Here is a 27,779-nt window from a genome sequence, read left to right on the forward strand (position 1 = left end):
AAACCGCTGGCTGAATAGAGAGTGTGGATAGGCTGTCCCCCCCGCCCCCCCACCACCGTGTATGTGTGTGTCTTCTCAATGTTGTTTGGCTTCGAATGAACAGACCGACTTCTGATCAACTTTAGATCTTTTTTTCAGTCCAGGACGGACTCAGACCTTTACACATTTTTCGGAACATTTGCCGGCTTTGTTTCTTCTCTATCCGGATTGACTTTTGTTGATGGCGCGGTCTAACCAAGATGGACACGGGTTGTCTGCCGGCTGGAGACTAGATAACAGCGTCACCTTTTAAATCTAAATGTAGACTATATTTCATTATCCGCTGTAACCCTATTATTTATCAGGTGGATGTAAGAGGACTGGGTCATTTCCACCCCAGAGGTCGCATCCTATAATGAACATTTTCCCACTGAAGTTTCGGTGAACTTTTCCCACGACTCGCCATGTCGGGAGTGGTCCGCACCCTGAGCCGCTGCCTGCTCCCGGCGGAGGCCAGCCGGGACCCGGGGAGCAGCAAGGAGGGGAGCCGGGAGAAGGACGCGGCGCAGGAGCGGGAGGCGCGGCGCAGGAGCCGGGAGATAGACGCGATGCTTGCCCGGGAGAGGAGAGCCGTTCGCCGGCTGGTGAAGATTCTCCTGCTCGGGGCCGGGGAGAGTGGAAAGTCCACATTCCTCAAACAGATGCGCATCATAAACGGACAACAGTTTGATAAAAAAGCACTTCTGGATTTCCGGGACACTATCTATGAGAATATACTGAAGGTAAGAATAGAAAATAAATAGCTCGTGGCTTTCAGGCAAACTTTAAAACCTTGAGTCCAAAGTTTAAACCACCACATTTATAATCAGTGTTGTCATCTCCTACTTTTGTCTTTTTGTTTAAAATGTATAGATTATTTTAGTTTGTTGAGACCTCTCCTTAAGTAGCCTATAAAGCCTGTCAAAACATGTTAAATAAGTAAAGGTAAACTCAAGGATGTGTGAGAAACTGACATTAGGAGACCAGAGCTGAAAGATTACACTCGATTAATCAGTCTTTAGAGATATATCGACTAGAGTTGAAACAATTAATCAATTAATTAATTATTCATCGTCATTTCTTTTAAGGAGACATCACCATTTTATAACATTTTATACACCAAACGATTGTTGATTAATCAAGAAAATAATCAGCAGATTAATCAGTAGTATAAATAATCCTTATTTGCAGCCTTAATAATGACATTTTCATCCCACAGTTGAGGCTCACACACACATACGGCACTTACGCAAACACTCAGAGGTTTGTTGACATAGTACATATTTTTATCTTGAAGTGTGTGTGTGTGTGTGTGTGTGTGTGTGTGTGTGTGTGTGTGTGTGTGTGTGTGTGTGTGTGCGCTGTCCCTTTGTTTGCTGTCATGGCTGGGCCTCCTTCACCAGCTAACAATACCAGACTATTCCTGAGGGATGAGCACATCCGCCCTGAGTGCCACACAGCCTATAGACAAGGATAAGAGCCAGTTACTTCCACACAGCTGAGGCGGTATACAATACCCTCCCCTGAATACCAGCATACAGTGACGCCGCTGTCTTGGGCCACAGCATGAACAGGACCCCCCCCACCCACATACACACATTTCACCACCAGTTAACCTCCTGAAAAACACACAATGCATGATGTGTAGCAGGGCACAGGAGAGGCAAAAATTGCATGACTGGCGTCTTCTCCAATGCAGCATGATACTACATGCCTGTAATCCCGTGACCCACCCTGCACTATTCATTGGCCCTCTATTTTATGAAACAACAAAAGACTAAAATTAAAAGTACTTGTTGTGTCCCACCGACAGTCCAAAACCCAAAAGTATAAACAAGGAGAGAAAAGCAGCAAACAGCAATCACATGGTCATTTCCATTACTGACTAAGTGGTTGATTAGTTTTTTTACTAATCTGTACTTCTTTGGACTATTAAAATATCTGAAAATAGTGAAAAGTGTCCATCACAATTTCCCAGTAAAGGCTTAAATAATACTACATTTACCATAGGGCATCATTCCCAGTAATTCATGACACCATAAACTGACATGATTCCCTTTTCGTATTAAGTGGGATGTTACCTGATCAGTAGTGTGGCTCAGCCTCACTTGTCAGGTGTAGAGGACACCCTCCCTTCATGGGAACCTAATGAGAGAACAAAGCGTGAAGTTAAGGAGGGATAAAGCTGAAAGAGAACACACAGGTGTGTAGCACAATTAGGCTTATAAAAATAAATAACGTAGAGGTGGAGTTCAGGTGTGGTCCTGCTCTTTTAATCTCAGTAATTATACCTCCAGTAACGGATAAATATCTGGGCTAATCCTTGTCAAAGTGGATTTACTTATTTCTCACAAATTAAAGTGAAACTCAAAAACAACTGGTCCTAATGTAACCCTGTCACGCTTCATCAACAAGTGTAGGATTGCTGAACAACTCCAGTATCCACTTATTTAGCTGTACCTCTTGGATAGAACAGAACATAAACAACAACGATAACGAATCGTTAGTTTTCTCCACTTTCTAAATTGAGCACATGATGGTTTGGAGTCTTTCATGAAGCAGTTTTTATTTGATTTTATCTCAATTTTTCTGATTGTCTTTCATTACTCCTTAACCAAGTGCTTTCCCATTCACTAATCAAACAAGGGAGGTACCGTAATGCAAGTTGACAGGTTTTTGAAGTTAATGTAGCTTTAAGGTTGGAAGAAATTGTCTTATTCAACACTGTCAGTTTCACATGATACATTATTTATTAGTTTAGCCCATTGAATCCCCCAAAACTCAGCATATTTGGCATCTTTGTAAACTTTGGGGTCACAACTAGAATATTAAATAAACTTCTGTGGGTTTCAGCACTGTTTGTACTCATTGAATTGTACGGATTGAAGAAGTTACTTACGGTAATGCTTGTTTGTTAACGGGCAGGGGGAAGAGGCACTGGCTACCTTCCTTTAGCTGTATTTTGACAGTTTTTGGTGTCTACTGTACAGCGGGGAGTGGATTGTTGGGGCGCAGCAGATAGCCGGAGAAGGGCAGTGCAGCTGATGGGGCGGAAAACATGAATGCAGGAAGGGAGCTACTTAATTACACAATAGTGATAAATGAAACAGAGCTTCTTCTTTTTTTTAAGGCCCAGCCAGATGCCACTGTAGGCGACTGCTAATAATACCATTGACCACAGCATGACTGTGAGGAAACAAGTTCCATGTAGTGGGATACTACTGAGGGCCACTGACACATAAGACCATTACCAAGAGCTGGTCTTTTGTCTCTTTAATTCTACGCCGTGGCTACGTACATAGGTACGTGGAGAGATGACCCTACGCCGATGCCTGATGTGCACCTATCGAAAAATGTAATTACGCGTCGCTCAGCCGTGGCTTGGTAGTGTTGTATTTCCCCTTACTTATTTCCTGGTTCTCCTTCTCCATAGATAACATAAAATCAAGGAGAGGGTTAAGTTTTCCTGCTACAGATTTCCCACCGTGGTCAGAAAGCAAAGGGCAGACACTTTGTTTCTCTCACTATGACTCTCTCTCTCACATCTACTATATAACGCCCATGTATCTCTAAAGCAGCATATCCAGAAAGAGAAAAGAAGAACAAGAACAGTTTATGTTCCGTTTTTTTTTTTTTCGTCAGTCTGCAAGTTCAAGAGACATAATTTTAGGGAATGATGACAACCTGAATGCAAATATCTACTAAACACAAAGTGGGCATAATAATAGAATGACCAGCTCACATTACAGTATGGGAAGGGTACTTTGGTATTGTCCTCCAAATTTGGGAAAAACAAGGCAGCATTTCTTGCTATCCATTTGGGGCCTTCGAAACAGGCCCGACCTGGTCAATATGTTATGGTTTTTCAAGATTTTTGTGTGTGTGTGTGTGTGTGTGTGTGTGTGTGCATTTTCACCTTTATTTGACAGTGTAAAGGTAGAGACTGGAAATAGGGGAACGAGAAGGTTATGACATGCAACACAGGTCCCAAGACTGGAATTGAGCCCGGTATGTTCCAACTTGTTATAGTTTTGATTATTTGTTGTAGAAATGCAGACATGCTGAATTGAGACAAGGTAGATAAACATGCGGGCATACAGGAAGAGAGACAGACAATGCTGTATGGGATTATGCCACAAGTACACAGATTAGTATATTGGTAAGGTTCAAGTTGGCTTACAGACATAAGAAAATGGATGTGACTCAAAGCTCACTCACAGTGACTCTCCGCCAACATGCTGCTGTTCGATCTGCATGTCGTGTCAGATTACGGTTGCATGTGTGTCTTTGTGTTAAACACACAAAGACACACACACACATACACACGCACACACATAGTAGCTGCATTAGTGATGACTTCTACAAACTGTCACATCCTACTATATATATTTTTATGTTTTTGTACTTGCCTTTTTCATACCCACACCTCCTGTTGCACACCCATGTATCTTAGGAGGGGGTATCTCTCTTTGAACTTCCTTGTCTGAGATTTCTTCCAGATTTTTTTCCTTTAGAGGATTTGAGCTGGGTTGGCAGCTGTTCTTGTTGTGGGCCTGTAAAGCCCCATTGAATGCAATATTAAGCTGTGTAAATAAACTTAAGTAGACTTGACTATTGCACAAGAGTTAGGTGGTCATGACTCATTGACACACACATATACTCACATCCCTTAACCCACTGTGACCTTTGAAACGCTTCGTAGTTCACTGATACTGTTTGCTGCCGATTCCTCTGTTGTTTCAATAAATAAATCAAGAAAACAGGCTTAAATAATACAGCAGATTCTGAACTTTAGGATGCTGGGAAATATGCTTCACATTGGAGTCAAAGATTAAGCCATTAAGATATAAGCAAAGAAAAAGATCTTATGAATAAACAAGCAACAAAATGGACTAAATAAATGAAGTTAAAAATAATCACAAAATAGATTTAACCAAATTTATTGCCAAACACATCATGAAATGCAGAATTGGAACAACTAAAATGAGTTGATTAAAAAAAGTGTAATAAAAATATATAAATAGAGAAAAGGAGACACAGACACAAAACACTGAGTCTCTGTGTGTTGGTTAGTTTGATCACTCAGCAGGAGACCTCCCACACAGATCAGTCCACATGGTTCTCTTCAGAAAACCACCAACAACCACACATGCATATGTTTGAATGTGTGTGTGTGTTGGACACATGCGCTGAACTGTTGAAGTTACTCCATGTTTACCAGTAACCCTAGACTCTGTGTTGACGTTCTTGCCAGGAAGCAGCACATGCAGTATGAGCCTTTTTTTCTCTCTATGTGGTCAGGAAATATTTGTACAAAAATGCTGACATTAGAAAAATGCAGCTGTTACACTACTTCACCACATTCAGGCTCATGTATTTGCACCGATTGTGTGTTTGTGCAGGGCATGCGTGTGCTGGTGGATGCCCGGGACAAGCTAGGCATCAGCTGGCAGAGCTGCGAGAACGAGAAGCAGGGCATGCTGGTGATGTCGTGGGAGGGACGCGTGGGCGGCTCGGGGGTCGAGCCCAGTGAGTTTCAGCTGTACGTGATGGCACTGAGCGCGCTCTGGGCAGACGCCGGCATACAGGAGGCCTACGCACGACGCTCTGAGTTCCAACTGGTGAGTAAATTAGCCATGTAACATACACTGGCCTCCTTTTATTTCCCCTGAAGTAGCTACAAGGTTGTAAGTCAGTTTGTTCCAAGTCTTTGTTGAGGATATATGATGTTTACACTGCTGCACTATTCCAGCAAATGGAAATATTTGTGCATGTCTTGTGCATCAATTTTACACACTTCCCCAAAATTCAGATTGACATATTCGGAATGTTTAGAAAAGTGGTTCTCAAACTTTTTCGGTCATTCCCCACTTTGGACAAGGGGGAATTTTCAAGCCCCACCCATCGCCCCAACACAATGGTAATGAAATACGCAACAAGCTTAAAATGGTCCACTTTATTGAAGTAACAAGTTTGTATCGAAACACAACTAACTATCTGCATCAAATAACAGCAAATTCAAAAATAAAGAAAATAAAAGTGCAGCTGTGTCAAAATTTGTATCAAGTTCAAAAATAGAAAAGAAATAAAAGTGCCACTTTGCAATCTGTTAAAAAAAGAAAAGAACAGAAATCCATTAAGCAATGAGCCTGTTTTGCATTGCACAATTTCGGGGGTGATCGGTCTAATAAGCGGCAACACACAGCTATAAGGACGGTTTGCTCTCACATGCGCTGCATTTATAGTCACACACACACACACACACACACACACACACACACACACACACACACACTGTAGTCTAGTGGAGGCGGGTATGGCTGCAGCCCGGAGCGTCCTAAACCGCCCCGTATCATGCCGAGGCGTATCCAACGGTAAATTCAGAGGGTCAAAAATACGCGCAGGTCATGTTTGAAAGACGCTGTCCTGTAGCTTACTAATGAATAAAAACGTGGTTTAATGTACGTAAACAATGATCAATGATGAGCAAATTTCTCTCTCATATTGCTCCTCATAACCACTGAAAACTGTGAAAAAAATCAAACCCAAAGTCCTATTATTGTGGACGTTATCTGACATCTGACTCGTTTCTGCTTCACATTTTCAGCAGGGCAGCGGAGCGGTTCTCATGGGCTTTATAAGTCCTAACATAAAAAAGCTTAACGTGGTTTAATGTAACTAAACAACCATCAATCACCACATTTCTGGTTAGATTTTTTGACAGTTTTCAGTGGTTATGAGGAGCAATATGAGAAAGCTCACAACTTTTTCCTCGCCATAGGCGCCAATAAAGAAGAAAATGTTAATGTGAGATAAGTTATAATCGTTGGATTTCGGTTTAGTTCTTTTGACAGGCCTAAGTGTTCATTACAATATGGCCATGATAAATTTGGTGATCATTGATCGTTGAGGTACATTAAACCACGTTAAGCTTTTTCATAGAGATGGCTGTGGATTTTTTTGGCATCTGTCGCTCAAGAATTATATGTATTGGTAATAAAGTATTAAAGTAGTAAAATATTTTAAAGTATTTTATTCCAGACGCCGGCTTTTATTTTGATAAGTCGATGCTCGGGACGGCACCAGGCGGGTCGGCATGAGACGGGTCGGCATGACATGGGACGCTCCAGGCTGCAGCCATACAGTCCTGGTCTAGTGGAGGTCTTGCTCCAGATTCCGGGAGATTGGATCTCATTTGCGGGCGTCAAGGAGCCGCTATCAATATGCGGGAGACTCCCGTTTGGCGCGCCCCACCTGTCATGTCTCTATTCCCCACCAGTGGGGCACGCCCCACACTTTGAGAACCGCTGGTTTAGACATTCTAGGATCCTACAGTAGTTTTTCTAACAAAGCTCAGCAGGTTTGAACAATGTTTGGCGGCACAGAGAGAGTTTTTCAATGATGGCTGCTTGTTAAGGATGGATTACTGTGACAGTTGAAAGATATACTTCCCTCAAAAATTGTCTTTTTTGTATAATTCAGTCTCACATCCAAGAATGATAAATGATAAAACTTGCATTGACACTGATAACTAACAATACATCAAACAATCCTTAAAAACCTTTAAAAAGTCCTTACATTTCTCATGCAGCAGTCTGAGGTATCCGATCACTCTCCATAGCACATCCCAAACTCATGAAATATTAAGCTATTACTCTTAATCCTCCCATTACTTACATTATTTCATTACATGTCATTTAGCTGACGTTTTTATCCAAAGCGACTTACAATTGCTATATGTGCTATATGTCAGAGGCCACATGCCTCTGGAGCAAGTATGGGTTAAGTGTCTTGCTCAGGGACACATTGGTTGATGTATCACTATGTGAATTGAACCCAGATCTCCCACACCAAATGCATGTGTAATATCCACTGCGCCATCACCACCCATTAGTGTCTGCAATCAAAACCAGCCTTGACTTTATTCACTGACCAGGAGTCATGATCAGTCATAGATTACTCACCGGCTGACCTGATGCTTTGCATGTAATGTGTCTCAGTTGTCAAAGATCATCCGATGACTAATCAGGACTTATTCATCAGTGGGAAAATGTAATACGGCCTTTTCTTTGTCGATGTGGTGGCAACGTAGTAAAAAAAAGCCAACCTTTTTTCTTTGGAGCAAGAATCACAACATCTGGGAACTGAATACAGCTCAGGATCTCTTGTTACCTATCATCCCTCTGCATTATTTCTGTCTCACTCTACTGTGAGCTGTCAAATTGAGGAATAATGCCAAAAAATAGCCTTTAATAAAAAACCTTGCACTGTGTGTGTTAACTGGTTTTGTTCCCCCCCAGTTCCATAAATATTTCCATATCACTTCAGTGACATCAGCAGTCTAGAGTCGCAGACATCTGCACAGTAACTGATTTACCACAGCCAGGAGTAACAAAGCTAATACTTACTGACATGCTCAAAACTTCAGAGGAAGTTACTGGATAATATCAGAAATGTTTCTTACCTGTCAACTATAGAACGAAGTCACAGTGGAGGAGCACTGCACCGAGCGCAGCCTGTGGAAGTATTTATTGTTTTTCTGCGTAACTTACCTCGCCCATGTTTTTGTGTTTGGAGACTTTCCATTTTATTTTTCTCTTGACTGGAAATGGAGCCAGTGAAGTGGAGCCCTGTGGAGTTTCATCTGCCACGCTACGCTGCACTGAACACAATCTGAAACGGCTCGTAGATTGCAGTGTAATTCTTTTACCTTTTAACCCTAATATATTAAACACACACTGATCACAACTAGTGGGTTGCACACACCACTGATCCTCGTTTTGCTGCTAGTCACATTGAATAGATGGAAAATAAGGCAGTATTTTTTGTGTGAAAAAACCACAAAGTATCTTTAAAGCAGGATTTGATAAAATGGCACCTTTACTTACACAAATATCAGAGTGAGTTGCAGTACATTTTCAGTTTTGATGATTTGAAAACCTCAAAATCATCATCAACAGACATCATAAGGTGATATGATTTTAATTTTAGTTATGCAGAACAACATTTCGGGCAATTTAATATTAGATAGGATGATTTAATTTGATGTCAGTTGGGTGGATGAGAGTAAGTAAGTAAGTAAAGTTTATTTATATACCACTTATCACAGACAGAGTCACAAAGTGCTTCACAGGCCAGATAAATAAATACATTAAAACATATTGATAATCATAAAAAGCACAATAAATCACTGTAAATCATAGTTAAATACAAAAGTCTTTAGTTGCTTTTTAAAGAAATTAACAGAGGTCGCCACTCTTAAAACATGAGGCAAAGCTTTCCATAGAGCTTGTCTATGCTGTATTGCCAATTTGTCTATGTACATGTATATGTACACATAGAGATTACTTAGGCCAATAAGACAAGCATATCTGATCATATCATATCATTAAATCTTAGCCTTAAAGCTGGTCTAATCAATATTTTGTGATGGAATCAAATGACTGTGACAAATCCACAGAGAATTATCGGCTCATTGTTATGGTTTTACAGCTTGTAATGTTTACTGTTTTTGGTTCTTTTTGACCACTAGGCTCTAAAAACTCACTGCACACTGTCTGCCGAGCACCAAACAGCAGACAAAGTAAGCAACTATGTGTTGTACATAGTGGAGCATTTAGCAGCTAAAAAGTCAGATATTTCTCTCAGGAGTTGGTGGAAACCAAAAACAGATCTAAAAAAATACTTAAATATTGGCCAAAAACAGTACTTCAAATGATAATGTCAATGTTGAGTTTGCAACTTGTTGCAATGTTTAAAGAAATATTGAAATGCTTAATTATTACATATAAAAAATGTCCATCTACGTCTAGAACCAAACAAACAGAGACTTGTTTAAAGCTGCTACTTACTGTAGTTTAAAGATCAATTTGTGTACAACAGAGCAGCTGGAGAACCACTTGGTTTAACAACTAACTCTATAAGTGTCAGACAGACTGCTAATGACACATAATGTTTCAACAGAATGTCACGAATGATCATTAACCATATTGTCAACATAGCGAATGTCTCAGTGCGTCGGCATCACCAGCTGGTCTTGTTGTCAGTGCAGTTTGTATTGGCCATAGCAGCTAGTTTACTTTGTACTGTTTTGAAGTGACGCAGCAGCTCTATTTTCTGTTCAGAGCTGTAACGGTTGACCTTTTACCTTGTTACACATTTATCTGTGACAACACTATCTGGAGTCAGACAGAAGCCACTTCCGTCTCCGTCTCACTTAACATACTGTAAGTGTGTGTGAGATGTCAGTGCACAGCTTTAAGTCAGACTGCCTTGTCTTATCTGGAGTCGCCTTATGATAAAGCCTGCGCTGTACAGCTGCGCTGGCTGCTCGCAGACACTGTTCAGGCTTAATTGATAAGGCTGGTGATATTCTGTATTTGTCTTACTGTCAACATTTCATGAAAAGACTAAAACCAACAAGAGACTGAACAAGTATTGTCAAGTATTATAGTCTATGTATCAAAAGCCTGATATATCTTATTCCTATGTGCTATAGATCTCCATTATTGCCCCAAAACTATTAAAAACACATCAATGAGCCACACTGTTGCACTGGGTGACATTCGCCACAGATGTTTACTTTGAGTCAATTCCAAATACACCATCCTGCTGTATTTAAGGAACATGTTTGTCTTTTTCAAGCTGGGTCTTGTTTTCTAAATAATGGCATTATTGACTAAAGAGTCATGCTAATTATGCTCTCACCACCTCTGTTGTAGCAGCAAAACAAGGGAATATCGTGATAAGCAGCAGCTCCTAACCAGCTGTTGCACTTAAAGGTCCCATGTCATGGGGCTCTTTGGATGCTTTTATATAGGTCTTAGTGGTCCCCTAATACTGTATCTAAAGTCTCTTTCCCAAAATTCAACCTTGGTGCAGAATTACAGCCACTAGAGCCTGTCCCACAATGAGCTTTCCTTAGGATGTGCCATTTCTGTGTCTGTAGCTATTGAGGAGGAGAGAGGGGGGGCAAGGTGGAGGGTGGGGGTGTGGCCTTGACCAACTGCCACTTTGCTCGTTTGAAAGCCACGATGTCTCTCTCTCTCTCTCTCTCTCATGGGTGGGCCAAATTCTCTGGGCGGGCAAAGCAGAGGAAGGGGAGGTAACCTTCCTCCTTATGACCTCATAAGAAGATTCCAGATTGGCCCATCTGAGCTTTCATTTTCTCAAAGGCAGAGCAGGATACCCAGGGCTCGGTTTACACCTATCACCATTTTCTAGCCACTGGGGGACCATAGGCAGGCTGGGGGAACGCATATTAATGTTAAAAAACCTCATAAAGTGAAATTATCATGCCATGGGACCTTTAACCCCGTGACGCCTGAATTTATTCACAATTATATAAAAAAATTTATTATGTGTGTTTTTGGCTCCAAGCTGATGCTAAATTAAGTTGAGATTGTTAATTTGTCTATAGCATATAGAATAGATATAAATTTAGGTATGATGCAAATTAGCGACAACAGGCATTCATGGTAAAATTCTTTACAAAATGGTAAAATTAATAAAACACATTTTCCCATCTCAGATATGTAGATTTTATTCATGTCACAAAGTAATTGACAAATAAATTTATCTTGACAACAGCAAGAAAGAAAACATTCTCTTACTCCCTAACATTGACAGTAGTCTTTTTAGGGTTAGGGTTTAGGGTTAGGGTTAATTTCGCTTCCGTAAACTTGATGTAGTTCGCACTCCGACCGGTCCTACAAGAAACCAGTGCGTGCAAAAGGTTCCTCGGTATGTATCGAACGTAAACAAACCGGCATTGGGGGAATACACACGCTATCTCGCCTGCAGTCGGAATGGAAGGGGTTTGATGCAAATTAGCGACAGTCGGCGTTAAGAGGTTAAAGGACAAATCCGGCGCAAAATGAACCTAGGGGTTAATAACACGTGTACCGAGAAAATCATTCTCTGGGATATGTTTTCATGCTAATCGAATGTGACCAGTTTTATCGCAAACCGCTAATTAGCTTAAAACGCTAGTCGTCGTGGCACGGGTAAAGTCAAAAGAAATCGCTATTTCTATACCAGTAACAAGGCTCAAAATAGCACAACACTTCCACGGTAGCATAACGAGGGTCCCTACATGTAAACCGAAGCACTGAAAACTTTGTAAGTGTACAGACAGTTTATCAAAAAGATAGTTTAGAAAGAAAGTACCGTTCACATATACAGCCATCTTGGGAAAACAGTCACGACCAGCAGAATGACGAACGCCACGCTTGAGCTATGTTACTGGTTACAGGTTGCACGGCGTTTGTCCTTCCACTGGTCGTGACCGTGTGGTGCTATTTTGAGCCTTGTTAGGTTGTAGGGCGAGGCAAGGCACCTTTATTTCTACAGCATATTTCAGCAACAAGGCAATTCAAAGTGCTTTACATAAAACATTAAAAAGCAATTAAAAAAGGTCATGAAAATAACCTCTATCTATTCTTAAAGTTACAGTGCAGTGTAAGAAATTAATTATTATTTGATTTAATAGGTTGTAGGAACAGGTTTGGGAGGGGAAAGGGAGGTGTTTTAATTTGTGTGGTGTGTAAAATGTTCTAAATAAATAACAAAATGTTCTAACTAAATAGGATAAATAGGTTTGAAATTATTTTTACAACTGAAATATATTTTTTGTTATTACAGGAGGAAAGTACCGTAAAAAAATGTGAACGGTACCCAACCCTACCTGCCACTTTTAAATCATTGTGTGGCAGCATTTTGGATTCCCAGTGGAAATGCCGCAGTTATTAGGTCTGAAGAGTTTAGTTATACAGGAGAGAAGCAATTTGAGTTTCATTTTGTGTCATATTTCGTCGTTTAAGTTTTCTTTTCGTTCTCGTGAACCCAATCTTGTGTATCGTCTCGTCTCGTGAGCTGAGTGTCTCGTCACACCCCTAGTAGGATCAAATGTGATTGGGGAGTGTCACAGACAGGGTAGGGGAACTGGAAAGTATTGAGACATGCTAACGGATTGTTGGCATGGTCTTCTTGTGTGATTTGTTGACAATAAGAGAAATATAGAATACCTGCCACCTTATCTTTTTCAAGGAAAGACAAACCAGAATGTCTACTGTGGAGTAAATGTGCTGACTTAGACGCTTTCCACCTCCCCCCTTCTCTCCACTCTCTGAGAGGTTTTCCCGGGGATACCACAGTCAGCTTTTCCCAGGCATGGCTGGAGCTGAGCCACAGGCTTACGGGGAGAGGGAGGAAAGAGAGAGAGAGAGAGAGAGAGAGAGAGAGAGAGAGAGAGAGTCTAATGAGAGGAAGAAATAGAGGGAGTGGAAAGTCGAGAAGAGCAGTGAAGGAGAAGTGGAGATAGTGAGAGAAAAACAAGACGAACGCACATGCAAGGGTTTTGTTTACTTGTTCTGTGTTCCCACCACACCCAGATAACACACAGTTTGATATAGGACATAAACACAGAAACCTCTTCTGCTTGACAAAAAAACAAGGCTGTATATCACACTGTGACGGTAAACTGTTGCTGTTGTCTCCAGCAGCACAGACATCCTGAGTAAAGGAGGTATGAGTTAAGAATGTATCGTATACTGTATAGGGAACTTTGAAGCCCCACAAAGATGTAAATAGGCTATAAATGCTGAAACACATCTCTGCTGCTGCTGTACTTCATCATGAGTTAACATTGTCTCTGTTACGTACAATATGTAACTTCCTCTACAAGTGTTTACAGAATAGAAAAGTATTTTTCTGTGTATCCCCACATCTGGGTTGGGTGTTGTGTTTCCCGTTCTACCGTTCTTTACTTTTCTAGCATCCTCATGTGTGTGAGTGTGTGATTATGGGTGTAATGGACTGAACATTGTTCCCATAACAACCAAATATGAAATATCACATTATTAAGAAAGAATTATAGAATATTTCTGGTTTTGTTAGATCTTGAGTCTCATTTTCATAGTTTTTGCCATAATTTCTATCGGTTTTGACAACAGTGTTCTCTGGCAACACAACATCAGCAGAACAAAGTGCATCTGGTGAAGAAACACGTTTTTGCCAGATAATCTAAACCAGTATACAAACTGTGTGCATGCAGCAAGCACAGTAGGTCAAAGTTGAACCAGGAGGTCTGTCTGTAAACTGATAGATGTTTACAACAGACAGTTTGAGTCATAACTTTAACATTCCTCTATTTTCTCTTCTCTTAAACAGGAAGTGAAAGATTCTACAAGAGTTTTGTTAGACTTTTTTGAGAATTGCAGACGTGCATCTGCTATCAGAATCCAAACTCAAATCTCAGCACTTTGGATAATTTAACAAACAAAAACATTTGCTTCTGATAAATTCAATTTGAATGTTGGACTGTTGGTTGGACAAAACAAGCAATTTGAAGACATCACCTTAGACTCTTGGTTATTTTGAAGGGCATTTGTCACTATTTTCTAACATTTTAAGTCTAAATGATTAATCAGATTAATCAATAATGAAAAGAGTTAATAGTTAATATATATATAATACAATGTGACAGGACTGCAGCGGTCAAACATTGTGTCACACCCAGTCACAAACACAAAGTGGCATACATATATTGTACCTGTGGCCACACACACACACACACACACACACACACACACACACACACACACACACACACACACACACACTGCAGAATGTGAGCTTATTCAGGTCTTTGCTGTAATAAAGCCCTTAATCTGTCCATACAAGTCATGAATGGAGACATTCCTCCAGCCTTACTCAATCACACACACTCTCACACACTCTCTCTCTCTCTCACACACACACACACACACACCTATATTTGTTATGTAATCGTTACACAGGACTAAAACTCTGCCTTGGCCTAATAAAATAAATTTATATTCATATTTAGTTTGATGCATCCGCTGCATGAGGCTGGTTCATATCTGCTGATTGAATGAATTCTGCTGAGTTAAAGTGTCTGTTGAAATGATCTTTGTGTCTGTGTGTGTGTGTGCGTGTGTGTGTGTGTGTGTGTGTGTGTGTGTGTGTGTGTGTGTGTGTGTGTGTAGGCATGCTCACGTGTGTGTCTCTGTCTCTGTCTGGGTTTGCGTATCCCTTCATCTCCGGGAATTCCCCTCTCCCTGCTTTTCCCTCCGACCAGTCCCTCCTCTTGTTCACGTCCACCTGAACCAATCAGAGTCCCCCGGCTTTGTGTTTCCTATTGCTGTGACACTGTGGGTCAGCGGCGGGGGTCACGGGGTCACATCTCACCCGTATGGGGGTCGCTTTTCCTGGTTGTTATGCGACATGTCAGGGATAGACAAAGATTGTAATTTAACAGCCACATGAAGAGTTTTTACTGATTCTGTTCAATCCGTGTGACAGACACAAATCTGCAAAGTTTGGTTTTTAATGAGGAATAATGGTTTAATTGTAGTTTGGCCCAAGTGTGAGTGTATGTGTGTGTGTGTTTGTGATGTGCTAAAAAGACTTTGTAACTGGGTTCTGTCTGATTCGCTAATCCCTCCCTCCCCCATGTCTCTCCCCACTGTTTTCACACACACAGCTGTTTCCTGTTGAATGTGTGTGTCTAAGAGAGAGAGAGAGAAATAGAGAGAGACAGAGAGAGAGAGAGAGAGAGAGGAAGAGAGAGATTCAGCTTTAAACATATAAAGAATTGTAAAACTAATGTTGCCCATTAGTGTAGCCATCAGTATTAGCCCATTTACTATAAACCACACACACACTTAACGTCACAGAAAAACATTTTGCAAATCATGCGGCTGTGCTTTAGAAAACTGAATGTACCTTTGCTGTTTGTTTCAGGCGTCCACTGGTTTCCATTAATTTTTGAACAGTATGAAAATCAATTAGCTCAACGACAGTTGCGGACTTGATGTTCACTGTGATGCGACTACACAACTCAAGTTTCAAGAATCTGCTAATTGATATTCAATTGCTGCCTGAAAAATCTAAATTGTACAGCGTCAATTCAAAAATAATGACTATTTATGATTTATAGGTATTTGCTAGTGTGTTCCACCAAATAAAAAAAGATTATTGTAAACATGTTTTTATGACTGGAATCAGGACTGTCTTTATCGTGTCCTAGAAGTAAAGTTCTTGTAAAGTCACAAAAATTCATGTTCTTGAGGGATTTCAGTGGCTGCCTTGTGAGGCAACTTAAATTATGGTATACCTCATCCAGTGTGTTGTACACTTCTCGTTCAATATGTGCTAGTTTCTGACTTACAAGACTTGAAATAATCTGTATACGTTGGTGGAAATATTTGTTATGGTGTGGGATGTCTAGTCTTTGTGGGTTTCACAACTACTTAACAGGGGTACCAGAACAAAACATTGATGTATTATCACCTTATAAAAGTTGCGAACAGTTGCCTATTTACACATCAGGCAGACACGGAGCAACACTAGCATTCTTTTGGAGTCATGTTTCTGCCCACTCGATTCATATATGTCAAATATTCACTCTGCTTTTACTTTACTGCTTTTACATTCTGCACCAACTCCTGAGGGAAATGTCTGGCCCTTTAGCTACTAAATGCTCCACTATGTAGACCAGCTTGACACACAGGGTACGGCGGGTTTATCGTAGCTTTTTTTTATTAAAACAAACGCTGCTGCTGGAAACAAGCTTGATAAAAGTTTGTGGGCCAGAAAAAACTAAATAATGTACTAAAAGACAGAAAATGCTCTCTAGATCTGAGGGGAGCTACAGAGTCGGGTCTGAGTTAGTAACTACAAGAAACCCCCTTTCAAATTACTTATAGCCAATTGATCCATTATTAATATAGAAATATTGATTAGTGCAGCTTTAATGTCAGTTTAAAAGACTTTGTAGTTCTTTGTGGCAATGCGAACAAGCACACTAAATGTGATTATACGACAACACACTGATAAAACCATGGGTCATATAACACAATGATCCAGTTATAATCCAGTTATGTCACTTGAGTCAATTTAGATCACAATTCTTTGCTGTGGGTCAAGCCTGTGCATAAGAGTAGCTTCACAAGTAGAATGTTACAAAAAATTATAATGAGGCTGATATGATTATGGTTGGTCACATTGTTTCTGTCCTTTGTAGTTGATTGGGGAGAAGGCATCGATTGATGTATTATTAAATGTAATGTAATAACCACAGTATGACAGCTTCCGTGGAATGTGAATTAAATATGGAAGAAATACAAGAAATGAAAGTTTTCTAAAAATCAGATCAAGTACTTTAATTGTGGGAATGCTGTTCTACAGCATTCCAACTATTGTTATTCGGTTCTTTATTGTGGGAATGCTGTTCTATATCATTCCAAATATTGTTATTCGGTTCTTTATTTTTCTTATTCCGTACGTTTTTTGGCTCTCCGTAACTTCTGCATACTTTCAGCTATTTGGGGGAATGCTGTTCTACAGCATACTTTCACCTATTTAAACCATTCAACTTTTAAAATGTTCAGCTCTTTCAGCTAATGATGGGACTTCTTCAACGTTTTTCTACTATTTATAGTTTTTAAAATATTCAGCTTTTTAACACTTTTTTTTAAACATTGAAGTCAATGAGAGGAAGCTTCAACTCCTTAAAATCTTCTTCCGCTCCCAAAAGTTTCAGCTCCTTCATACTTTCACCTACAGGCGCCAAACAAACTTTAAAATGTTCACAAAATATTCAGCTATCCAAACGTATCTTTTCAGTTTGATATCTTTTACAGTTTTTGTGAAAAAGACGTTTAAGTTTAGTGATCTTTTCAGGATTTTTTATTGATTAAACAGAGTGTGTGTGTGGCTTCTTAGAGTGATGATGTCATCATTCAGAGTGTGAAGCTTCAATAAAATTATCTTTGTCCCTTCTGTATAAATTGCTCTAACGCCCACAATATCTACTTGTCATACACAATTTATACATCAAAACGTAGGTATTTTTGTTTATTTTCAGAAAATCTGTGTAGTTAAGCAATATGTCTTATACTTTGGGCTCAGCAAGCTTCCAAATGACAAGAGTTTCAAATTCTTCTCAATCCGCAGCAATGGTAGACGTCCTGCATATTTTCCAGCGAAACTCTGAACGAACCACTTTCTTAAATTGCTGATATGCCCACATTTTTACGTTTATCAACATAAATTTTAGATGGTGATGTTCACAAAGGCTTCCTGTTTCCCACGGTGAAGTCACTGTATGGATAGCGTGAACGGTTGCTGCTGGAGTTATTAAGGCTTGTTTGAAGAGATCTTTATCAGCTTTCTCAGGCCTAGTCCACACGGACACGGGTATTTTTATAACCATGACTTTTTTTACGCGGTTCGGCCTTCCGTCCACACGAAAACGCAGTTTCAGGGACCTGTAACCGAACATTTTTGAAAACTCCGGCCAGGGTGAGCATTTTCAGGAACGCCGGTTACAGTGTTGACGTGTGGACAGTATAACCGGGTTTTTTGCCTTGCGACGTCAGAGTGTGCGCCGTTATCCGCTGTGTTTGACGTCATATTGTGCGCCGCTAACTGCTTTGTTGATGATTCTTTGCAATGGCTTGACAGTGTGTTTTTGCGTTTTCATGTGGACGGAGATTTATTTTAAACCAAGCATGTGTGGACGGGTTTTTTTTTTACAACGGAGGAGAAAAAACTCCGGTTATAAAAAATACCCGTGTCCGTGTGGACTAGGCCTCAGACTGGATCTCACTGTATACCAATGTTTCTCCTTTACCAGGTGTGCTAATTATAGATCAAAGGAAGGCCAAGGCTTGATTACAGCTTGAGGAACACCTGCTGCTCCTCCTGTTAGCATGACACAGCACTTTTTCATTACAATCACAGATAGGAATAGAACAAAAACAACATGTTAGAATTGGTTCTATTTACAATATATTGTCTGTCAGTCTCTCAGTCTGTCTCTCTCTCCCTCTCTATCTCTCTGTCACTCTCTCTTTCTCTCTCTCTCTCTCCCTGTCTCTTTTGACTCTCTCTCTCCTCTCTCCCTCCCGGTCTCTCTCTCTCTTTTCTCTCTCTCTCTCCATCCCTCCTTCTCCCTCCCTGTCTCTCCCTCCCCCCTCTCTCTCTTTTTCTCTATATCCCTCTCTTTCCCTCTCTCTCTCCCTCTCTCTCTCTATTCCACTCTCTCTTTCCTTCTCTTTCTCTCTCTTTGTCTCTCCCTCTCTCTCTCATCCCCCTCTCTCTCCCCTCTCTCTCTTTCCCTCTCTCTATCTCTCCCTGTCCATCTCTCTCTCTCTCTCTCCTTCTCTCTCCATCCCTCCCTGTCTCTCCCTCCCCCTCTCTTTCTTTCTTTCCCTCTGCCTCTCTCTCCTTCTCTATCCCCCTTCTCTCTATCCCTCTCTCTCTTTCCATCTCTCTCTCCTTCTCCCTCTCTCTTTCCTTTCTCTTTCTCTCTCTTTGTCTCTCCCTCTCTCTCTCATCCCCACTCTCTCTTTCCCGCTCTCTCTCCCTGTCCCTCTCTTTCTCTCTCGCTCCTCTCTCCATCCCTCCTTCTCCCTCCCTGTCTCTCCCTCCCTCTCTCTCTCTCTTTCTCTCTTTATCCCTCTCTTTCTCTCTGTCTCTCAGTTTGTTCTATGCAATGGATATAGATTTTTCAAACAATTTGTTCCATATTTCTGCATTTTCATCAATGTTTCTTGCAGCATTTGTAAGTCTTCCATACTTATTCATAATTCCAGTTAGAAAATAAATTATTTCATACATTAGTGGTGTTATTCAACTTTTAAATGAAATTCATACTTATTAAACCAATTTCCACTTTTTCAACTATTCTCACTACTTCAACTTCTTCTTACGGATTTAAGCTATTCAACCAGTTAGCTTTAGCAATTCAGCTATTCAGCATTCCCACGCATTTTCTGCAGGAAATGCATTTTCTAGTTAAACCATTCAACTTTTAAAATGTTCAGCTTTTTCAGCTAATGATGGGACTTCTTCAACTTTTTTTCTACAATTTATACTTTTAAAAATATTCAGCTTTTTAACACTTTTTTTCAACATTGAAGTGAATGAGAGCAGGATTCAACTCCTTAAAATCTTCTTCCGCTCCCAAAAGTTTCAGCTCCTTCATACTTTCACCTACGGGCGCCAAACAAACTTTAAAATGTTCACAAAATATTCAGCTATCCAAACTTATTTTTTCAGTTTGATATCTTTTACAGTTTTTGTGAAAAAGCTGTTTAAGTTTAGTGATTATTTCAGGAAATTTTATCGATTAAACAGAGTCTGTATTGCGCTTGCTAGAGTGGATGATGTCACAGCTAGAGGGTGAAGCTTCGAAAAAATTATCTTAGTTCCTTGTCTATAAACTGCTCTCAAGCCCACAATATCTACTTGTCATACACAATTGATACATCAAAACGTAGGTATTTTTGTCTAGTTTCAGAAAATCTGCTCAGTTATGTGATACGTCTCATACTTTTGGCTCAGCGAGCTTCCAAATGACGAGAGTTGAAAATATTTCTCCATCCGCTCTCATGTTAAAAATCCTTTATATTTCCCAGTGAAAGGCACAGCGAACCACTTTTTTAAATCGCTGATATGCCCACATTTCTAAGTTTATCAACATAAATTTTATACCAATACGTTCACAAATGCCTTGTGGTGCTCAGGATCACGTCATTTGACTGATAGCAGTTAGAGTTTTGTCAGTCCGAGGCTTTGTTTGAGAGCTTGCTCTCAGTGTCTGAATTGCTGCGGTGTGCTACAGGAGATATTAAGACCAGGTGTGATCGTTATCAGATCAAAGAGATGTTTATAAACATGGCCCCAGGCCCTCAGTAACCATGACAACCCTTTCACAGACAGTCTACCTGATTACTCCAGGCTTGCTGTAGGAGTCAACTAACTAGACTATCTATGATCATCAGTCTATGTCATTTGCGTTCCACTTCTGTCTGTCTGTCTGTCTGTCTCCTTATCTGTCTGTCTCCCTCCCTCCTGTCTCCCTCTCTTTCTCTATGCCTCCCTCCCTCCTTTCTCTTTTCTCTGTCTTCCTCCCTCCTCTGTTCCCCTCCTTCCTTCCTTTAGTCTCCCTCCCTCTGTCTCTCCCTCCCTCTCTTTCACTCCCTCTCTCCCTTCCTCCTTCTGTCTCTCCCTCCAGGGTCATTTGTGATTTCATCCATGTATATAGCCCGTTTTTTTTCAGGCAATATATCCACCTCTCAGCTCTTTAGGGTCATGCTTTTTTGTTCTACGCAATGGATATGGCTGATAATAATACAAAGTCTTTAAACTTTCAGCCTTTTTAGTCAATTTTAGTCAAAGTTGCTGTCTTTCTTTTCCTCTCCTCTCTTTCCTCTCTCTCTCCTTCTCTCTTTATTCTCTTTCTCTCCTCTCTCTTCTCGTCTCTTCTCTCCTGCTCTCCTTTCTTCTCTCTTTCTCTCATCTCTTTCCTCTCTTTCTTCTTGTTCAGACCCATTCTTTTCACCTAATATATTTCACATCTCATCTCAGCTAGATTGATGCTTTTTCGTTCTATGCAGTGTATATATCTGATAATAATAAAAATATTTCTTCTTTCAGCCTTTTCAACTTTCATCTTTAACAGTATTACAGTATTAATTTGTTTCATATTTCTGCATATGTGATTCATTATCAGTTAGAAAATCTACTCAGACCTCACAATGTTCTACATATGTTGTCATTATTCAACCTTTAAAGCAAACAGTTCAGTTTAGCATAAACTTTTAACTTTTTAATGAAATTCATACTTATTAAAACGATTTCTGCTTTTTCAACTATTTTCACTACTTCAACTTCTTCTTACGGATTTAAGCTATTCAACCAGTTTAGCTTTAGCAATTCAGCTATTCAGCATTCCCACGCATTTTCTGCAGGAAATGCATTTTCTAGTTTGATTATTTGGTTCCCTTAAGTTGGGTGGATTACTCTATAATGGGGCTCTTGGTGGTTAGGCCAGATGTTAGTCAGTTAGATAGGCCACTTGGGTGGCACACCAAAACCAAAATCAATAACTGAATTTCAGGAATTCTATTATGCACTTGTAGTATATAGGCTAATAGAAAACTTGCCAATATGAAAGTTGAGGAAGAGGAAAATAAAGTGCGACCGAATGGCATGCTGATATACTTTGGTTTCTTATTTTACAGTTAATGTTACTAATTGTCTCATGTGCACAGACTAAAACTGGTAGAGTTAACATTTTGAGTTCCACATGTATCTACGGGAATTCATTGTTTTTCAAATAGGCTACTTGTCCTCAAATAGTTTTGGTTGGACTCCGACCTGCAGCCCTTTGCTGCATGTCATTCCCCTTCTCTCTCCCCTTTTATGTCTTATCTGTCTTGTGGAATTAAAGGCCTTAAATGCCCAAAAAATAATCTTAAAAAAGACAAATAGGCATTATGCATATGCAACTTGTGATATTTAACTGACCTAAACCTCACAAGTGGGACTAACAACTCTCCACAATTACACCATGAACTACTATGGGAATGTTACTCTATCAGCTACACAGACGAGATGGATAAAAGCTGCCACTAAATACAAATTTGCTGGTAAATTGCTACACAAACAGCTGGTAAACGTAGACATTACTGAATAAATTGCCAAACAAATATCTTACTGGGTGTCATGGATGCACACAAACATCAACTGAAACAATGGGTTAAACCTCACTGTCCATACTTCCTCACGTTACTTATGCCTTTGGAACAGACTCAGCTGCATTTTGTCTGTAATGGATTTTTTTCTTTTCTTCCCTACAGAGTGAGTCGGTCAAATACTTCCTGGATAACTTGGATCGTATTGGTCAACTGGTGAGTCACAGCGACTCATTAAATCTCAAGTGGACTTTGTATTTCTTCACCTCTTTCAACTTGTGAGAAAATGTTGTATCTCTCTTTTTCAGAACTTTATCCCAAGCAAGCAGGACATTTTGTTTGCGAGGAAGGCAACGAAAGGCATAGTCGAGCATGACTTTGTCATCAAAAAGATTCCTTTTAAAATGGTGGACGTCGGAGGGCAGAGGTCCCAGAGGCAGAAGTGGTTTCAGTGTTTCGACGGGATTACGTCGATACTCTTCATGGTTTCATCGTCAGAGTACGACCAGGTAACCCATTTCTGACCATGTAACGCTGATGTTGGTAAGAGGTTAGTCAGTCTGATCATTATTCCCTTGACTTTTAGAAATACAAAATGGAAAAGAAACATCACAGAGACACAACATTTGAGATTTACACAAAGGTCTCTTTGTGGTAGGCTGAGGAAACTTGATTGTTCCCTCAGACGTGGCTCCGGTTTAAATCAACAGTCATATGATGATGACTGAATCCCTAATTGGTGCTCAGATAAAACATGAAAAAAAGCCCCCAAAGGATAATTGTGTGTGTGTGATTCCAGGTCTTGATGGAGGATCGGAGGACAAACCGTTTGGTGGAGAGCATGAATATATTTGAGACGATCGTCAACAACAAGCTCTTCCTCAACGTGTCCATCATCCTCTTCCTCAACAAAACAGACCTGCTGGTGGAAAAGATTTGCACGGTGGACATCCGCAAGAACTTTCCAGAGTTCAGAGGAGACCACCGCAGGCTAGAGGACGTACAGGTACACACACACACACACACACACACACACACACACACACACACACACACACACACACACACACACACACACACATGCACACACAAGCTCTCATTGAGTGTGTTCACATGCACATAAGAAATCAAGATAATCCAAACAAAGACAGCAAGTGTTGGGTGCTCAACCTGAAAAATACAAATAAAAAGTAGTGCACCATTGAAGCACTCAATCTCTATAACCAATCCCTCTTCGGGAAAGATATTTTTCAAGGCCAATGGAAAGAAACGAAGATGGTGGGCCAAGATGGTTTTGATTGACAGGCTCAACACTCAACGCTCTCATTAGTTAAACCTTTCTCATAATGATATTTGAATCTTGATGCACAATACTGTACAGCTGTTGTATTCTTGTATTCGTGTTCTCTGCACTAGATTATACACTGTTAGAGTTACTAAGCCTGACTCTGTTTTCTGTCCCTTTACGTGCCCCTTGTGGCTGTCTAAGAGTTTACATGCCTGGTCCGTTGTACATACCTGTGTTGAATTAGTCATTGCCTTGATTGTCTTGTATATAAGTGATTTGCAGTTAACGCTACTTTATATGCACTATACTTTAGTAACCTTTCACTGTAAATATGCGTATACACTTACCAGGTCATTACATTGCTTCCACTTCTTACTGATTCTTAATGTAGTAGTGATACAATACGAGGCTTCCTGACTTTTATAGGGAGTGCGTTTAAGAAAGGTTGACAGTGCAGTGAGAGGAGGAATGACAGACTCTGAATTGAGGGAGCGCATAGCTTTTCCTGTCAACGCAAATGGGTCTGAATTTGACAAATATTCCAATGTTCAGCTCTATAAACTTACTTGGATGTTATTGGATGTATTTGGATGGAACTATTCTGAATATGAGGATGTATTGCTACTTTTAAACAATCTTTTCACCTTTCATCCTGCTGCCCCACAGTGATCCCTTCTCTGTCTGAAGTGTTTGCCATGCTCATGCGCACATGTAGAAAACCAGATTATAAACCTGGTTATCAGGCCAAGACATCTCTCGTATAAGAGAGAGTCGAAGATATAAGTTTAAGAAATCAGCTTACAGTAGAAAGCTGACTGTAACCTGGTTACTTAAGTGTCCATGCTCTGCTTCTTCCAGGCATTCCTGGTGCAGTCGTTCAGCCGTAAGAGGAGAAACCGTGGGAAGCCACTCTTCCACCACTTCACCACTGCAGTAGACACAGAGAATATCCGCTTTGTCTTTCACGCCGTCAAGGACACCATCCTGCAGGAAAACCTCAAAGATATCATGCTGCAGTGACCTTCACGCTGCAGACGACGACGTCTCTGACTGTAAACTGTGAAACCAGCCATGAATCCACGCCTGGAGGACACTACTGCCCACGAGTGCATATTAACACTGACCTTTGGAGCAGTAAGTGGACTTTACTGAACTCTGAACCTGTGGAGCCCTGATGTGACTCTGGACCCATTGGCCTACGTCGGCCCCTGTGGAACCTGTGAGGGTCGCAGAGGACTAGACCCTGCATTTAACCTGTGTAAATGTGTGTACGCTGGAAAGACAGTCGCCTTCTTGTAGCTCTTAAGTGTTCTCGCCTTCATAAACAGGTGAGAAATTGTTTTTAAAAAAGAAGAAGAAAAAAAATAGAGAAAAGCACCAACTACATGACATGAGCACTGAAAGTGATTTTTCTCAGATGTGTATATATATATATATATATATATATATATATATATGACAACCCTGACACTAAACAAAAATCAGCCGGCTGCCAGCTGAAATGAAAGGGAGAGAGAGAGAGAGGAAAGACAGAAAGATTTTAGAGAGAAAGTTTAGAGCTGAAGAATGCCTCGTCCCAATGTACACGTGACAGAGGGAGGGGGAGAGGGTGAGGGTTTGGGCTCATACTGGTCATATGCCGTGTTACGTGATAAGGTTGCACAAGTGTTCCTGTCAATGAACTTTAACAGAGGAAAGAGACGAGTCTCTCTTGTGCTCCCTGTTTTCTCCAGTGCTTCCTTTTCTCTCTATCTTTACGTCTCCTCCCCTGCTTGTGTTTATTCTCCTGCTCTCGCCATCATACAAGAGAACAGCTGCAGATAGCAAGTCTTATCCCTCTTATCCCATAACTCTCCTCTCCGGCACAATAGATAGATTGTTCGTCTCCTCCCTCTCCAGCAGAAACAGTAGACGGTCAAATTAAAGTCTCTTAGTTTGAAGACACACAGCTCCTGGTCTTGCATGAATTATGGTTCATCTCTATCCCTATGCTTTTCTACTATTTCCCACCAACTTCCCAGGAGAAGTACCACAATAGCCTAGACTCAACTATAATAAGCATCCCCTTTACAAGAAGTCTTTCATATGCGGTTACACTACTCACTCCTTTGTCCTGTGAACGTGAAAGTAACATCAGAGGATGACAGGGTTGAACTGTAAATGACCTTATTCCCATGTTGCCGGCGGCCATTTTGGACTTCTGTAGCAGTCAGGGTGGGAAGTCCTAGAAGATTGGCACAAAACAAGTAAAACAAACCAGATTGAACATAAACAATTATATATACTCTTATATATGATACACAATGAGTTTCTTTCCTCTACTGAGTCTCGTATATATTTTTATTTATCAGGACAGGAGTCTATTATCACACTAATACCAAGTTAATACCATAGAAACACATCGTCATCCATTTTTATGAAGTTTGTTTTATAGTCAGTTAAACCATTGGTTAGGTCTAGTGCTGCAACAGTTAGTTGATTAATCAATTGACACAGAAGTCAAATGTCGATCAATTGCTTTTATTGCTGGTTCCAGCTTCTCAAATGTGACGGTTTGCTATTTTTTGCTGTGTTATATCATTGTGAATTGAATGTGTTTGAATTTCGGACTGTTTGTTGGGCAAAGCAAGTAATTTAAAGACTTAGAGACTAAGAAATTGTGTTCACTATTTACTGACATTTTGAAGCTGGACTAGTAAATATGTTTGGATGGAGAGAAAAAAATGACTGTCTTTATTGTGAAAGTGGTCATTTGTAGTGATGAACCCACAGGGAATTATTACTACTTATCCCCTCAGCTGTACAGCGCATTTCAGCTCATTGTTTTGGTGTTATGGCCAGCAACTTGGTTCACTCAAACCGCTGGCAGCTGCTTTCAGCAAAAACGCTCTAATAAACCCACTTCACTCTTCCTGCTTAGCAACAAACAGAAGACAGACACAGTTATCAGTCATCTGGTGAACATAGTGGAGCATTTAGCAGCTAAAGAGTTCAAATCAATGTTGCGACAGTGGTTCACAACTATCAACCAATCAATCAACCCAGGGTTTCCCAATCCAGCACCGCGCGCGTTCACATAAAAGGCGGTGTTTGCACATCGTGACCAATCGCAAACATCTACCAGAGCCGCTTATTTTACATAAGAGGAGCAAACTATAATAATGCTGCATAAATATGAAGAACACAGACATAATTTTACAGGCAAAACACAATAAAGTCGCTGCTTCCAAAAATAGGAAGGAAAGCTGGCAAAAAAGCCGATGCTGTTATGCGTAAATCACAACTCTTATCAATATCACTTCCATCAGTCAGGCACAAGATCTGACCATAATTGCACTTTTGCTTTCCATAAACTGTCGTTGCTTTAGCCTATTATTTCAGTTGCAACCCCGGCAGTGGTAAGCGATCGTGAGAGCAAATAAATAATATAAAAACACAATTCAAACCGATGTGTGCGCATTGGCAACGCACGGCTCAGGAGGCCGACAAATAGCATATACGTAATTCCCTCCGCTTAAAATCTATATCTTTCATAAAAATACCCATCAGGGAATGTTAACGGGTTGTCGGTCTCTAAATGTTTTAACTTTTCTGAGCGCATCTCTTTCTCTCCGCGCACCGAGCTCCACCTGATCTTCTAAGAACGGTGACGCCGTTATTAATCGAGTATTGATTGGTCGGTAGGCGGTGCTTTTTCACCGGTTGATCTCTAATCTCCAACATAACCTGCTCCTGACCAGGCTAGGTGTTCAGCATAAGTTACCACGGCGATTTAACCAACAAGTGATCCACCGTCATGATACACAAAACCCTGGGTTGAACCTGAAGTTACCTCGTTAATGCCAAATCTTGCTTCGTAGTACAGGCGTCAAAGTGGCCAAAAAACAATAACCAAGAGGTTAATCAGTAATGGAAATAATTACTAGTTGCAGCCCTATTTCACCACTGAGAGTTAGCTGGTAATG

At 40.5% G+C, this 27,779-nt stretch overlaps 1 protein-coding gene across 1 annotated transcript; it reads left to right on the forward strand.

Annotated features, from left to right (window-relative positions):
• The first annotated feature begins 6 nt into the window (after nt 1-6).
• Nucleotides 7-27,043, forward strand: gna12a (guanine nucleotide binding protein (G protein) alpha 12a). The gene is made up of 6 exons (XM_028597485.1): nt 7-761; nt 5,421-5,639; nt 22,692-22,742; nt 22,835-23,035; nt 23,326-23,532; nt 24,673-27,043. The coding sequence occupies exons 1-6, from the start codon at nt 444-446 to the stop codon at nt 24,832-24,834; spliced, it is 1,158 nt and encodes a 385-aa protein (XP_028453286.1). The 5' UTR covers nt 7-443; the 3' UTR covers nt 24,835-27,043.
• The last annotated feature ends 736 nt before the right edge of the window (nt 27,044-27,779 follow it).

This window comes from Perca flavescens, chromosome 2, assembly GCF_004354835.1.
Source record: "Perca flavescens isolate YP-PL-M2 chromosome 2, PFLA_1.0, whole genome shotgun sequence".
NCBI classification, from domain to species: Eukaryota; Metazoa; Chordata; class Actinopteri; order Perciformes; family Percidae; genus Perca; species Perca flavescens.